This window comes from Saimiri boliviensis, chromosome 7 (assembly GCF_048565385.1).
Source record: "Saimiri boliviensis isolate mSaiBol1 chromosome 7, mSaiBol1.pri, whole genome shotgun sequence".
Classification (NCBI taxonomy): Eukaryota; Metazoa; Chordata; class Mammalia; order Primates; family Cebidae; genus Saimiri; species Saimiri boliviensis.
In genome coordinates, this window is record NC_133455.1 from 26,975,575 (window position 1) to 26,989,210 (window position 13,636).

The 13,636-nt window shown below is 49.8% G+C and overlaps 1 protein-coding gene across 1 annotated transcript; it reads left to right on the forward strand.

The window, feature by feature from the left end:
* The first annotated feature begins 1,763 nt into the window (after window positions 1–1,763).
* Window positions 1,764–12,327, forward strand: CKAP4 (cytoskeleton associated protein 4). Its single transcript, XM_039471937.2, has 2 exons — window positions 1,764–2,488; window positions 9,844–12,327. Exons 1-2 carry the CDS (start codon window positions 2,042–2,044, stop codon window positions 11,167–11,169), a joined length of 1,773 nt encoding a protein of 590 aa, XP_039327871.1. The 5' UTR covers window positions 1,764–2,041; the 3' UTR covers window positions 11,170–12,327.
* Window positions 12,328–13,636: the final 1,309 nt, after the last annotated feature.

Sequence of the window (13,636 nt, forward strand, 5' to 3'; positions counted from 1 at the left end):
CATTGCTCAAGGTCTTTCTGCCCCCAAAGACTGCCCATGTACCGCCCACGGGTTTGCCTTCCAAATCGCCTTACATTTATATTCTCAATTTACCTAAATTAGCCCTTAACAGGTTTCGGTCTATTTCTCCAAGTGTAATGCAGACTCCTAGATGGCAGACATATAAGTGTTCATTCATTCACTAGAGGCTTTTAGCAGCACCTCATAAAGTGAGAAAGAAAAGAGAAATATGGTGGCTTCCAGTCCTCAAGGAAGAGAGAGTAGCTTACAGATATACGTGGCACATAGTGGGCCCTCAACAAAGGTTTGCTATATTGAACTAACAACATATATGCCTCGTATTACAATTACTTGCTAAGTCCCATGAGAGGTATCAAGTGCTGTCACAGGGAAAGTATCATCAAAGAGGTGGCCATTTGAACCCTACAGGCTTTAAGAACAGGGCATGGTTTTTGTTTTTGTTAACAGAATTGGGAGGAGGTTACAGACAAAAGAAACAGCATTTCCACCACACACAGTGCCAAGTACACACAGTGCCAGGCACACACCACTCACCAGGAACTGGGGAAAACAGTGGAATTGAGTGAGTACTGTCCCTGCCCCAACACCAAGTAGCCAGAGTGAGTGGGCAAGTTGCTTAACTTCCCTGGGCCCAGTTTCCTTCCCATTCTGACTTGATTAAGCGGCACAGACTCCGGAAAGAAGCAGACTGAGAGAGGTTCGAGTGATGGCTGTACGTGACCTTGGGCCAATCCGAAGCCGGCTGGCTCAGCCTTAATTTCCTTCCTACAAAAGAGATAAAATAATTTCTACCTCACAGGGCTTTTGTGAGGGCTTCAGAACATATGTGAGTCGCTAAGCACACAGCCCAGGACACCTGGCAATACTAAATTTCCTTTTACAAAAGTAGGAGTGACAAGCCTGATCTGCCCCTTTCCGCGCGGCTGCTGCTGGCTCCCCAGCACCCATCCCAGAGCCTGTCCTGAGCAGGGGCCGTGAACAAACTTCATGACCCCCAAAGAGAACACAGAGCCGAAGGGCCTTCGGGGGGTAACAAGTAAAGAGCTGTCCAGAGCAGGCTAACTTGGCTAATGGGGACGCTCAGTGAAAGCGTACCCTTGAACAGACTCACCACAGTCGAGAATCTTTGCTAACTCGCATCAAATGTATGCCTCCGAAGCTGGCTGGTTTGTGGACAGCCCTTTGTGCCTCCGACTTCAAACCCAAGACAAGGGACAAAGCCCAACCCCGTGGCGGGCTGGGAGGGTGAAAGCGGGGGGAATTCCCCCAATTCCCAGCGGAAAGGAAGGGGGATCCGTTTCCACCCCGACTCCTACTCCCGGGGCCAGGGCTCCTTGGGCGCCAGCCTTCATTTCTTTCCTCTCCGCACAGGTCGAGAAGGGAGGGAGTCGCGCTTGGCCCGCGGCGTAGGGTCACCCCGGCTTCCGTCCCTCAGATCCCGCCTGGCCGCTCAATGTCGGCCCCCATCGACCCTGCTCGGCCGCCCGCCCCGGCTCGGGTCGACTCGGCCCTCCGCCCCCGGCCTCCAAGGAACCCGCCCGGCCGCCAGTCCCTCCTAGGCCGCCTCCCCTCGCCTCCCCTCGCCTCCCCTCACCTCCCCTCGCGGCCACATCGGCGCCCGCCGCGGCCTCCGTAGGCCCCCCTGGGCCCCCGCCCCGCGCCCGACCGCCCCCGCGCCGGCTTCCCGGCCCCCGTAGACCCCGCCCGGGCCTCCCTCTCCGGGGTCGTGGCGGCGGGAGGAGGGGCCGCCGGGCCGGCGTGCGTGGCAGACTTTCCCGGCGCGGCTCGCTCGGCCTCCCTTCCCGGGAGGCGGGGTCGGCGCCGCGGCGGAGGCAGGCCCCCTCCTCCCTCCTCGTCGGCCCGGCCTCCTTCCCGGCCGCGCGTCCTCTCGGCCGCTCCGACGCCAGCAGCGCCCGCGTGCCGCTCGCCCAGTCCCGGGGGAGCTCCAGCAAGTTTCCCGGGCCGCGCGCTGCGCTCGCTAGCTTCCCAGCCCGCGGCCCGAGCCGCCGCCGCGCCCGCCATGCCCTCGGCCAAACAAAGGGGCTCCAAGGGCGGCCACGGCGCCGCGAGCCCCTCGGAGAAGGGCGCCCACCCGTCGGGCGGCGCGGATGACGTGGCGAAGAAGCCGCCGCCGGCGCCGCAGCAGCAGCAGCCGCCGCCTCCCGCGCCGCATCCGCAGCAGCACCCGCAGAACCAGGCGCACGGCAAGGGCAGCCACCGCGGCGGCGGCGGCGGCGGAAAGTCCTCCGCCGCCGCTGCCGCCGCCTCGTCCTCGGCGTCCTGTTCGCGCAGGCTCGGCAGGGCGCTCAACTTTCTCTTCTACCTCGCCCTGGTGGCGGCGGCCACCTTCTCGGGCTGGTGCGTCCACCACGTCCTGGAGGAGGTCCAGCAGGTCCGGCGCAGCCACCAGGACTTCTCCCGGCAGAGGGAGGAGCTGGGCCAGGGCTTGCAGGGCGTCGAACAGAAGGTGGGTACCCCCGACCTCCCCAACTGTCCCCGCCGACTGCGGCCTCCGGACCCACGGCCGGGCCCCCTTGTGCTCTCCGGCCCGTTCCTATTCCTGCCTGTCCAGGCCCCGAGGCAGGAGCCGGCCGCCCCTGCTTGGCGGGTCCTGGCCTGGACACCCCCCTTTATCCGGCCCCCTCATTCCGAGGCAGTCCCCAGATCCCCTTTGTTAATGGCTGCGGAGGAATCGGCCCCGAGGGATGGGCCGCTGCGAGGATGGCCAGGCCGGCCTGGCAGGGTGGGCCAAGGGCCTGTCACAGGGCATTAGCGGTGACCTGTAAGGAAGCCGGCAGGCTTCGGGGAGCCCATTCTTTTTGGATTAGGAACCGCTGAATGGGCAGAGTTGTCTGAAAAGGAGGTTGGAAGGGAAGCCAGCGCATCCCTGGAAGCCTCAGGCAAGGCCCCACCTCAGCTCTTCCAGTGGGAGACATCTGAGCGGGTTTTTAATAGACTTGGAGCTGGCATTCTTACGCATTTGCAGGTTCAAATGAAATTCTATCTTTAGGTTCCTTGTCCTGTATTGGACTGGCCTGCCCAGGTGGGACTTTGAAGTAGTCCTACTATAGCTTTTTTTTTTTTTTTTTTTTTTTTTTTTTTTTTTTTTTTGAGAGGGAGTCTCGCTCTGTGCCCGGGCTGGAGTGCAGTGGCTCGATCTTGGCACGCTGCAACCTCTGCCTCCCGGGGTCCAGCGATTCTCCTGCCTCAGCCTCCCGAGTAGCTGGGATTACAGGGATGCGCCACCACGCTCGGCTAATTTTTTAAATTATTAGTAGAGACGAGGTTTCACCATGTTGGCCAGGTTGGTCTCGAACTCCTTAGCTCAAGTGATCCGCTGCCTGGGCCTTCCAACGTGCTGGGATTACAGACGTGAGCCACAGAGCCCAGCCCTACTTCAGCTTTAGGGGAAGGGAAAGGCCAAAAATGCTAGATCATACTGGTGAATAATACTGATAGCCACATTTGTATGATGTTTAGAGTGCTTACTCACATAGTATCTAATTCTTATAGCCATCCTGGGAGGGAGGTAAGGCTAACGGTTTTGATTGCATTTTCCAGACCAGAATATTGAGGTTTAGAGAGAGGAGTGAGTTGACAAAGTTCCCAGCTAGTGAGTGGCAGACACATGAGAATGTCTAGGCCACTGTTCCTTCAGGGTCCATTTCAGGTATGGATGGACCCAACTCCCAAGGCAAAGGTCCTTAGCTTCCACCCTTCTGTGGTTTTTTCCAGACCAAGTATGGCCGCTTTGATCTCATTCACCCTCCATGATGTCATTGCTCAATGAAAGTTGCATGCGAGACTGAAACAAAAAATCCCGCCACTTCTGATTCCCGAGCCTGTGCCTCCTTTTCCCAGCATACTGTCTGTCCTGCCAAGTTTCTACTTTTGTTGAGTGTGCAGGACTAGGAATTTCCTCTTAAAACTGGCAGAGCATGCTGGGTGTGGTGGCTCATGCCTGTAATCTCAGCAGTTTGGGAGGCCGAGGTGGGCGGATTATCTGAGGTCAGGAGTTTGCGACCAGCTGGCCAACATGGTGAAACCCCGTCTCTACTAAAAATACGGAAATTAGCCAGGTGTGGTGGCCTATGCCTGTAGTCCCAGCTACTCAGGAGGTGGAGGCAGGAGAATTGCTTGAACCTGGGAGGTGGAGGTTGCAGTGAGTGGAGATTGCACCGCTGCCCTCCAGCGTGGGCGACAGAGCAAGACTCCGTCTCCGAAAAATAAAAATAAAAATAAAAAAGTGGTAGAGCAACTGGAATGAGTCAGAGCCTGCTAAATGCTGCAGGCCAAGGGAGGTGACTTTTCTAAGGGAATTAAGTAGGCAGTGCTGCTTTGCCTATCTGAATGTCAAACCATTCTTAAAAAATAGACATACTGCTGGAGTGTAATCACTAGCCTCTATTTCTTCACTTTCATCCACCTACTTACTAATCAGTCATAATATTTATTAACGTCTGATGGTTGCATGGCTCTGTGTAGGCTTTGTGGGAGCGTATGAAGGAGCAAAGACTCTAATCATTTGTGCAGCGCATAAGGAGGTGTCAGTTGAGGTTAACTCCAGTGAAAGTTTAGTAAGAGCGAGGGTGTGGAATTTCGCCTGTATCCTGGTGGCTAGGGTAGTGCCAGCCATCTAGTTGGTGATCGATAAATGTTCAGAGAAGGAATGTGATGAACATCCTGGCAGGGGCACTATTTTGAGCATGTGTGAGGGAGAGGAGGTGGCCACTCTACTCATGGCAGAATCACATTTAGGAAATTGTGAGAGAAGGGAGGTTGGAAGTTGAGGCCAAAATAGGGAATCCAGGTTAATTTCTCTGCTTTTCCCTGCCCCTCCCTTCTTTCTGGTTCTCACTCCTCCATCACAGCTATGTGTATAGATCACTTTCTTCTTTCGGGCTCAGTTTTCCCATCCACACAATAAGAAGAGAGCTCCATCCAGACTTTTAAGAATCCTCGTGGCTCTAAAATCATTGTAATAGTGACCACTTCTCTCTCTTTTTTTTTTTTAAATTTCATATTTTTTGTAGAGATAGGGTCTTGCTCTGTCACCAGACTGAAGTGCAGTGGTGTGATCATAGCTCACTGCAGCCTTGAACTTCTGGCCTCAAGTATTCCTCTTGCCTCAGCCTCACAAATAGCTGGGACGACAGGTGTGCACCAGCATGTCCCCAACTATTTATTGTTAAAATTTTTGGTAGAGACAGGGTCTTGCTGTGTTGCCCAGGCTGGTCTCAAATTCCTGGGCTCAAGCGATCCTCCTGTCTCGGCCTCTCAAAGTGCTGGGATTACAGATAGGAGCCACGGCACCCGGCTGACCACTTTTCTTTTAATTTAGTAGTGTAATAAAACTGTAATTTAATTTCTCATATTTATGATGCACTTATGTGCCAGGCACTATGCAAAGCGTTTGAAATGCATCATCTTCTGACTCTCACAACAACCCCAAGCGGTAAGTAGTATTATCAGCCCTCTGTTGCAGATGAGAAAAGTGAGAGGCTAAGTAACCGAGTGGTTATACAGCTAATAAGTGGCTGGGCTAGGATCCAAACTGTTGTCTAACTCCTAGGACACTCTTAACCACTCCACTGTTTAGCCTAGTACATAGTAGGTGCTCAGTAAACATTCCATTGACTTGAGACCCAGAACATGGCCAAAACAGTGGTAGGATTTGCCACAGAATGTGGTCACTCTGTCTGCATCTTTGGGGTGGCCAGTAAATAAGTTATTTTGCACTGAGTGATTGGTTCTCTCACAGCCTAAGTTTGAACCCCTTTATAATTCTTTTTGACTTGGTGGGGGTGGAGTTTGGTTCTTAGCAGGGAAGTGTACTTATAGTATTATTCATAATTGGTATTCACTGTGAGGCCAGGCATGCTATTAAATGCTTTTTAGTCATGATATCTGCTCTCCCAGCCACCCTCTGAGGTGGGTACCATTTAGTAGCACCATTTTGCAGGTGAGGCAGCTGAGGACTGGCTATGTCACTCGTTCAAGGTCACACACAGACCATAAGTGGTGTAGCTGGAGTTGGGTGCACACCTATGTCTTGTTCTCCAGATGTCCTTATTGTTGGAGAATGGCTCAGATCTTCTGAATGACTGTAGCACAGGCAGAGAGGCTGGCCTAGCCTTACTCAGAGGGTTCAGCAGGCACAAGTGGGTCCCGGGCTTCAGAAAGTGTCGGCAGTTCAGCTGTAGGCCTTCTGAAGAGCCTGTGTTGCCCTGGTAGATCCAGCAGGATATAAAGCAATGGTAGGAGTAAGGCTTAGGCCTGGTGGAGACAGTTTAATGAGACTCGGACTTACTTGTGGAAGAGTAAGTTCCCCGATCATATTTCTTTGTTTTTCTCGTCTAGGTTCTCTGCATAAGGAATCAGGGTTTCAGGAGTTGGCAGCCTCTCTTCCAGCCATTCAGTGCACTCTGAAGTCAGTGCCCCTGCCTGGGCATATCACATAGTAGTTAAGAGCTCAGGTTCTGAAATCAAGCATTTTGGGATTTTGATGTTTGAGCCTACCACTTGCCAGGTTCCTCATTTGTAAAATGGAGATCGTTGGGAGCCACCAACTCATGATGATGAGGGTGTAATGAGATTATGTGTCTCAAGTCCTTCATACAGTTATCGGACACCGCAAGTGTCCCGTTGAATGTCAACCACTGCTAACACCCAACCCTCTCACCCTAGGCTGTAACCTCCTTGAGGGCAAGGATCCTAGCCATTATTTCATCTCTGGCATCTTGCCTGGTGTCTGCCACTTAGTGGGCATCCCACATATGTTGGGGGAACAGATATTTCCAATGCATATTGATGATAATGAGTTATTATAATGAGTTATAGAATCAGGGTCTCTCTAAGATCCACACATTATCTTTGACTGAAAAATCTCTCAAGTTTATCTTAAACATTATGATATACAACTCTTAGCACGTTCCGTAGGGGAAAAACCGTGTTCTTTTTATGGTATTGGGTATAATTTCTGTTCCAGTCTCCTTCCTAACCATTTATGAAGAGCCAGCCCAGGTCAAGGTTGACAGGGATCAGAGGAGACATGGACCAGCTCATCAAGCTTTGCTTGAATCCTTTCATTCTGTGATTCCTTCAGAAAACACTGGATGAAAGCCTGCCATGTTGAAGGTACCGTGGTCACTTGCTCACACCTCTGTTCTGAGTGCTATGCTTAGAACAGGCAGACACTGTGATTTAATAACCTAGTTTCAGAGATGGGCTCTCTTTAGTACCTTCACAGAGTGTCCTTTAGGACTCAGGTTGCATTTGGTTGGGCAGGGAATTTGTCTAGTATTCTGGAGCCCCTGAGAACCTTATTCTAAGCTGTCTTAAAACAGACGGATGGAGCTAGACCGGACTTTAGAGACCTATTTGCTGCTAGATGAGGAGCCAGGACTTGGAAAGTGAGTGTGACTCGTCGTGCTTACAGACCTGGTTACTGGTAGGGCTGGGGTGAGAGCCTAGATGTACTGTCACATCCCATTTCAGTTTATCCTCCTGCCGTTTGGCATTGGGCTGAGGGTGGTGCTCGGAATCTGCAGACTCACCAGGTACTTCAGAAGAAATGGGACATAATCACAATGATGATGGCTGCCATGTATTGCGCATTCACTGTAAGCTGGGTACATTTTAAGTACTTGATATATTAATAATTCACTTAATCCTACTACAGACGATCGTATGAGTCAGGTACTGTTTTCCCATCCTTCAGCTGAGGAAACCAAGGAACAGATAGGCTAAATAACTTCCCCAAGATCACACTGCTGGGAAGCATCGAAGCTAGGATTTGAACCTAGGCAGTCTGGCTCCAGAGTCTGTGCTCTTTTCTTTTTTGACTTCTTATCATAGCAGTGTTAAAGTGTGAACAAAGAACAATATAATGTACCCCAGTTTCAAGAATTACTGATCTTTTGCCATTCTTGTTTCATTCCATCAGCACCCCTCCCTCCACTCGGCCATTTTTTTTTTGGCTAAAGTTAGAAGTTGACTCTGAACCACTCTCTTGCCCTATGGGTGCCTCACCTGGTCTCCCTACCATTGGTGTTGAATGGCCATAGTGCAGGCATAGTGTCCTGTCCTGAAGCCAGATGATTTACCAGGCAGAAATGGGTCCAGGGCTTCAGGAAATGTTGGCAGTTCAGCTCTAGAGCCTCTGAAGAGCCTGTGTTGTCCCGACAGATCCAGGGGATAGGGAATTAGGAATTAGTTTTAAAATGAATCCCTGGCTGGCATACTAAATTTACCCAAAGCATTTTATGATTTATTTCTAACTGATAAGGGTTCCTTTCCTTTCCTTTCTACTCCTTTCCCTGTTTCTTTTAATAAAACACAGCATATCATACCTAACAAGGTGTACAGTAATTTTTGAACATCATCTGGCACCCATTCTGTAATCACATTTCCTTGATTATTTTAAAAGTCTTTAAAAAATTAATTTATTTTAAAATTTTTTGTTGCTTTAGAGACAGAACCTCACTCTGTTGCCCAGGCTGAACTTGAATTCCTGGGCTCAAGGGAACCTCTCATCTGAGCCTCCCAAGTAGCTGGGATTACAGGTGGACACCACCAGGCCTGGCTCAAAGATATCTTGTTAACAGTTGGTTTATTCAAATTGGGATCTCTATATGAGCCATACATTATATTTGATCAAAAAAAATCTCTTAAATTTTGTTTGTAAGTTTCCTATCTTTCCTTCTTTTTAAGTGCCACTTGGTTGTTGAAGATGCTGGTTCTTTGTCCTGTAGAATTTTCTACATTGTGGGATTGGCTGGTTGCATCCTCATGATATCTGTCTCTCCTGCATTTTTCTGTGAATTGACGGTTTTAGACCCAGGGACTTGATAGAGTCAGGTTCTTGTTTTCTGTCTTTCCCCATCCCCCCCCCCCTTTTTTTTTTTGGAATAAAGCATTAAAGGTGGCACCATGTGGCACATCAGGCTAAAACTTACCAGGTTATTAATCTTTGTGCGGTCCAGCTTCTCAGTATATTGAACTGGCTCTCCTGGGTGGTTCTTGGGTCAGACTTTATTTAGGGTAGCATTGATTTACAATGAATGTATCATGGCAAATGAGATCATAGTACTTTCCCAAAGCTAGGGAATGTTAAGGAATCATCTGGTCCACACTCACATTTTGCAGGTAAGGACTCTGAGATCCAGGGAGGACAGTGGCTTATTCAGAGCCAGGTAGTTAGAAGTGGTGAGCAGAGACCTGGACCCTTGTGAGGCTCTTTAAATTGCAAGAGCCAGAAGCCCAGCCCAGAGTGGCTTAAAGAGAGAGAGTTGTTTGGCTCAAACTGGAAAGTTCAAGAGTAGATTCCTTGAGGTACAGCTGTATCCAGGGATTCACATGATGTCCTCAGAACTTGATCCTGCCATGTCTCAGTTCAGCTTCCCTCTGCTGGCTTGTTAGATTAGTGCCCCTTGTGCTGTTCTGAGCAACTCCAGGCTTACCTCATCCTATACCCAGCAATCCCAGTGGGAAAAGAGGCTTGCTTTCCCAGTGGTTTTAACAGAAATCCTGGAATTTTGTGAGGCCACATGCCTACCCCTGGGCTAATTACAGTGGCTCCGGGGTGGAGGGTGGAAAGAGCCAATTAGTCAGGCCTGGGTTATAAATCATCCCTGGAGCACTAGGAGGGGACCTAGGGTTGGTCCTCAAAACCATATGGACTATGTGTGGAAGGATGTTTCTCTGAAGGAAAATCGTGCCATTATGGAAAAAAACAGGATCTGGAGTCTGGGCAGACAAAAAAAGTTGTACCATATGAAACTCAGCTCTTGTCAGCAGTTAACATCTGGATTTTGATTACAGGTGCAGTCTTTGCAAGCCACATTTGGAACTTTTGAGTCCATCTTGAGAAGCTCCCAGCATAAACAAGACCTCACAGAGAAAGCTGTAAAGCAAGGAGAGAGTGAGGTCAGCCGGATCAGTGAGGTGCTACAGAAACTCCAGAATGAGATACTCAAAGACCTCTCGGATGGGATCCACGTGGTGAAGGACGCCCGGGAGCGGGACTTCACGTCCCTGGAGAACACAGTGGAAGAGCGGCTGACGGAGCTCACCAAATCCATCAATGACAATATCGCCATCTTCACGGAAGTCCAGAAGAGAAGCCAGAAGGAGATCAACGATGTGAAGGCAAAGGTCGCCTCCCTGGAAGAATCTGAGGGGCACAAGCAGGATTTGAAAGCCTTGAAGGAAGCTGTGAAGGAGATACAGACCTCAGCCAAGTCCAGAGAGTGGGAAATGCAGGCCCTGAGAAACTCCCTGCAGACTATGGAGTCTGACGTCTACACGGAGGTCCGCGAGCTGGTGAGCCTCAAGCAGGAGCAGCAGGCTTTCAAGGAGGCAGCCGACACGGAGCGGCTTGCCCTGCAGGCCCTCACGGAGAAGCTTCTCAGGTCCGAAGAGTCCGTCTCCCGCCTCCCGGAGGAGATCCGCAGACTGGAGGAAGAACTCCACCAGCTGAAGGCCGACTCCTATAGACCGAAGGAGGATGGAGGCTTCAGACACTCTGAAGCATTTGAGGCACTCCAGCAAAAGAGTCAGGGACTGGACTCCAGGCTCCAGCACGTGGAGGATGGGGTGCTCTCCGTGCAGGCAGCTTCTGCGCGCCAGACTGAGAGCCTGGAGTCCCTCCTGTCTAAGAGCCAGGAGCATGAGCAGCGCCTGGCCGCCCTGCAGGGGCACCTGGAAGGCCTGGGGTCCTCGGAGGCAGACCAGGATGGCCTGGCCAGCACAGTGAGGAGCCTGGGCGAGGCGCAGCTGGTGCTCTACAGTGACGTGGAGGAGCTGAAGAGGAGTGTGGGCGAGCTCCCCAGCACCGTGGAATCGCTCCAGAAGGTGCGGGAGCAGGTGCACACGCTGCTCAGTCAGGACCAAGCCCAGGCTGCCCGTCAGCCTCCTCAGGACTTCCTGGACAGACTTTCTTCTCTAGACAACCTGAAAGCCTCAGTCAGCCAAGTGGAGGCAGACTTGAAAATGCTCAGGACTGCCGTGGACAGTTTGGTTGCATACTCGGTCAAAATAGAAACCAACGAGAACAACCTGGAATCAGCCAAGGGTTTGCTAGATGACCTGAGGAATGATCTGGATAGGTTGTTTGTGAAAGTGGAGAAGATTCACGAAAAGGTCTAAATGAGTTGCGTGTGCAGGGTGTGGATTTAAAGTCCGACTTCTCATGACCAAAAAAATGTGTGGTTTTCTCCCATGTGTCCCCCACCTCCCAATTTTTTGTGCCCTCTTAAAGAGCAGTTGTCACTACCTGAACACCGAGGCATGGCATTTTCCTGCCCAGATAATTTATTTACAATGTTTACCATATTGTTGGTTTCTTAAGTTCTTTGCTTCTGTGTTTGGTTGGTTTCCTGAAGCGCAGCCCCTGTGAATAACAGGTGGCTTTTCAGGGATGTCTCTAGTCAGAGAAAAAGGATAACGGCTTCAATTGAGGATTAACAGAAGCAGATTAACCTCAAAAATCTTGTCTGGCTGGCAGATTTCAAGTTAGAAAAAAAATGGGTTGGGGGACACTTTACTTTCTAGTTGTCTCTAAGAAAAATTAATTTTACTTTTTATTTTTTGTACTTCTGGCCGAGATTTTTATGAGATATCTCTCACATGTCTTCCACTTTGAACCAGTTAAAGCTCATAGCTGTCAGCTTGGAATGAGGAAGGGAGAATCCCCTGGGTCTTTCTTTGAAAGGAATCCGCCGCTTGAGGGCCGCCTCCCTCCCATGGTGTGCCTGTCGTTTCTGTTCCTGAGGCATCTTGGGATATCAGAGGTAACTATGCAAAGCATCCAGACGGTTCTGAATGTGAAGCACTGTACCCAGCAGAGTCCTGGCGCCCTCTGTCCCCGCTGGCCAGCCTGTGTTCTCTCTCCGGAGGTTACCAAGGAATGCACAGGTTTAAAATCCCAGAAAGGGGTGTCATTGGGTTCTTTCAACAAATGCGTTAGGAGAGCTGTCCACAGTGGAATGGGGTGTCTCCCTGGGGAATGTAGGCCAAGTCCCTTTATTTTAACATGTCCATGAAGAGGTTTGCTGTCTGGACAGCCCCGTCTGTTGGTGAGGAGCGTGTGTACTGCGTTTCTGTAATTGTTTGCTGTATCTCCCTTCCCTTTGAGCTGTATCGTTCTTTAATGGCTCTCTTGCCCTTCCAAAAAAAAAAATTGAAAAAAAGAAAAAAACCCCAAAAAGTAAAAGAAAAAAAAGGTTTTGTTTAGTTTACTGTGAAATGAACTGTATGGCTTATTTACAGTATTTTTAATTCTTAATAAACACTTGAGCTTTGTTATGACTTTTCCAGAGTGGTTTGCTTTCTGAGAATTTTATAATTATGATGTGTTTTGTTAGCATGTGATATTCAGGATTAGCAAATAGGTAAGTTTACAATTTTAAGGCTGTTTTTTCTTTTAATTCTAAAACCAAGATGGTCTCACTCTTGGGCTGGGGACCTCCTTTGATGGACTGTTAGCAGGTGTATTGTTCGATTATTATTTGTCTCCAGCTCTTTTAGCTTCAAGCACAGGATCTCAACCCTGACTACTTATTAGAATCTTCCTGGGAGCTTTAAAAAAATGCCTGGGCCCTGCCTCGACAGATGCCCACTGAATAGGCATAAAGAGGCTGGCACTGGTATTTTACAGGCTTCCTTTCTGATTCGGATGCCCAGCCAGGGTTGAGAACCAGTGTCTCAGACCATCTTAGTGACCTTCAGCCCTAGAGCACACCTGGGCACAGTTCCTTCTCTGGATTGCCGTCCACCCTCCACCTAATAAAAAGCGCATGCTGTTTATTGAGTACTTGTGTGCCAGGTCTTGTGCTCAGCATGCGTAATAACCTGTTATTCCTCCTTAGAGTCCCCTGAGGTAGACAGAATCATTTCCCACTTCACAGAGGGACAGCAGGCTGAGAAACCTCATCCAAGATCATTTGCTAGGAAGCGGCAGTAAGCTTTGAACCTCGTCCTTGCTCTAAGTGTGACAGCACCCTCCACCGTCCATGTCCACTGACACCAGTGGAGCTCCGTTTGGCTTGTGGAACATGTACTGTCCTGTTCCAGAGCCTGAGGCTGCAACAGATTTCTTCTTCCCCACCTAGGGAGTAGAGGGTGGCTAGGACCTGAGGTCCTGTGTTTTGATGTCCCCTTTTTGGCTGAAGAGCCCCTCGTCTCTGAATTGCTGTCAGTCACTGGGTCCCTGAGGCAGCATCCGCAAAGCTTCACAACTTGGAGGTTGAAGTTTTTTCCGAAGCAGTTAGCAAATCAGGACAGGATCTGTACGTTTCTATTTTTATTTCAAAACAAATCATTTTACTTTTTAAAGTCTTAAGTATTGACATGTATGCTTTAAATGACTACTTTCACCTTGGAGAGTGCAGAACAGCATAAAGTTGCATGCATGGAAAAAATTAAAATTCAGTTCCTTCTCAGGCCAGTTGGTTGCACTGAGTGTGTTCTTGTTCTGTCTCCTGCTGTCATTTCTGCAGTTGCTAATCTCTGACTATGGGGTGGTTTAATAGATTCTCATTAATATTATAAAAGCAAACATTGACAAGTGTCTGATAAATACAAGTTCAAGTGGTGAAAATAAATATATTAGGAA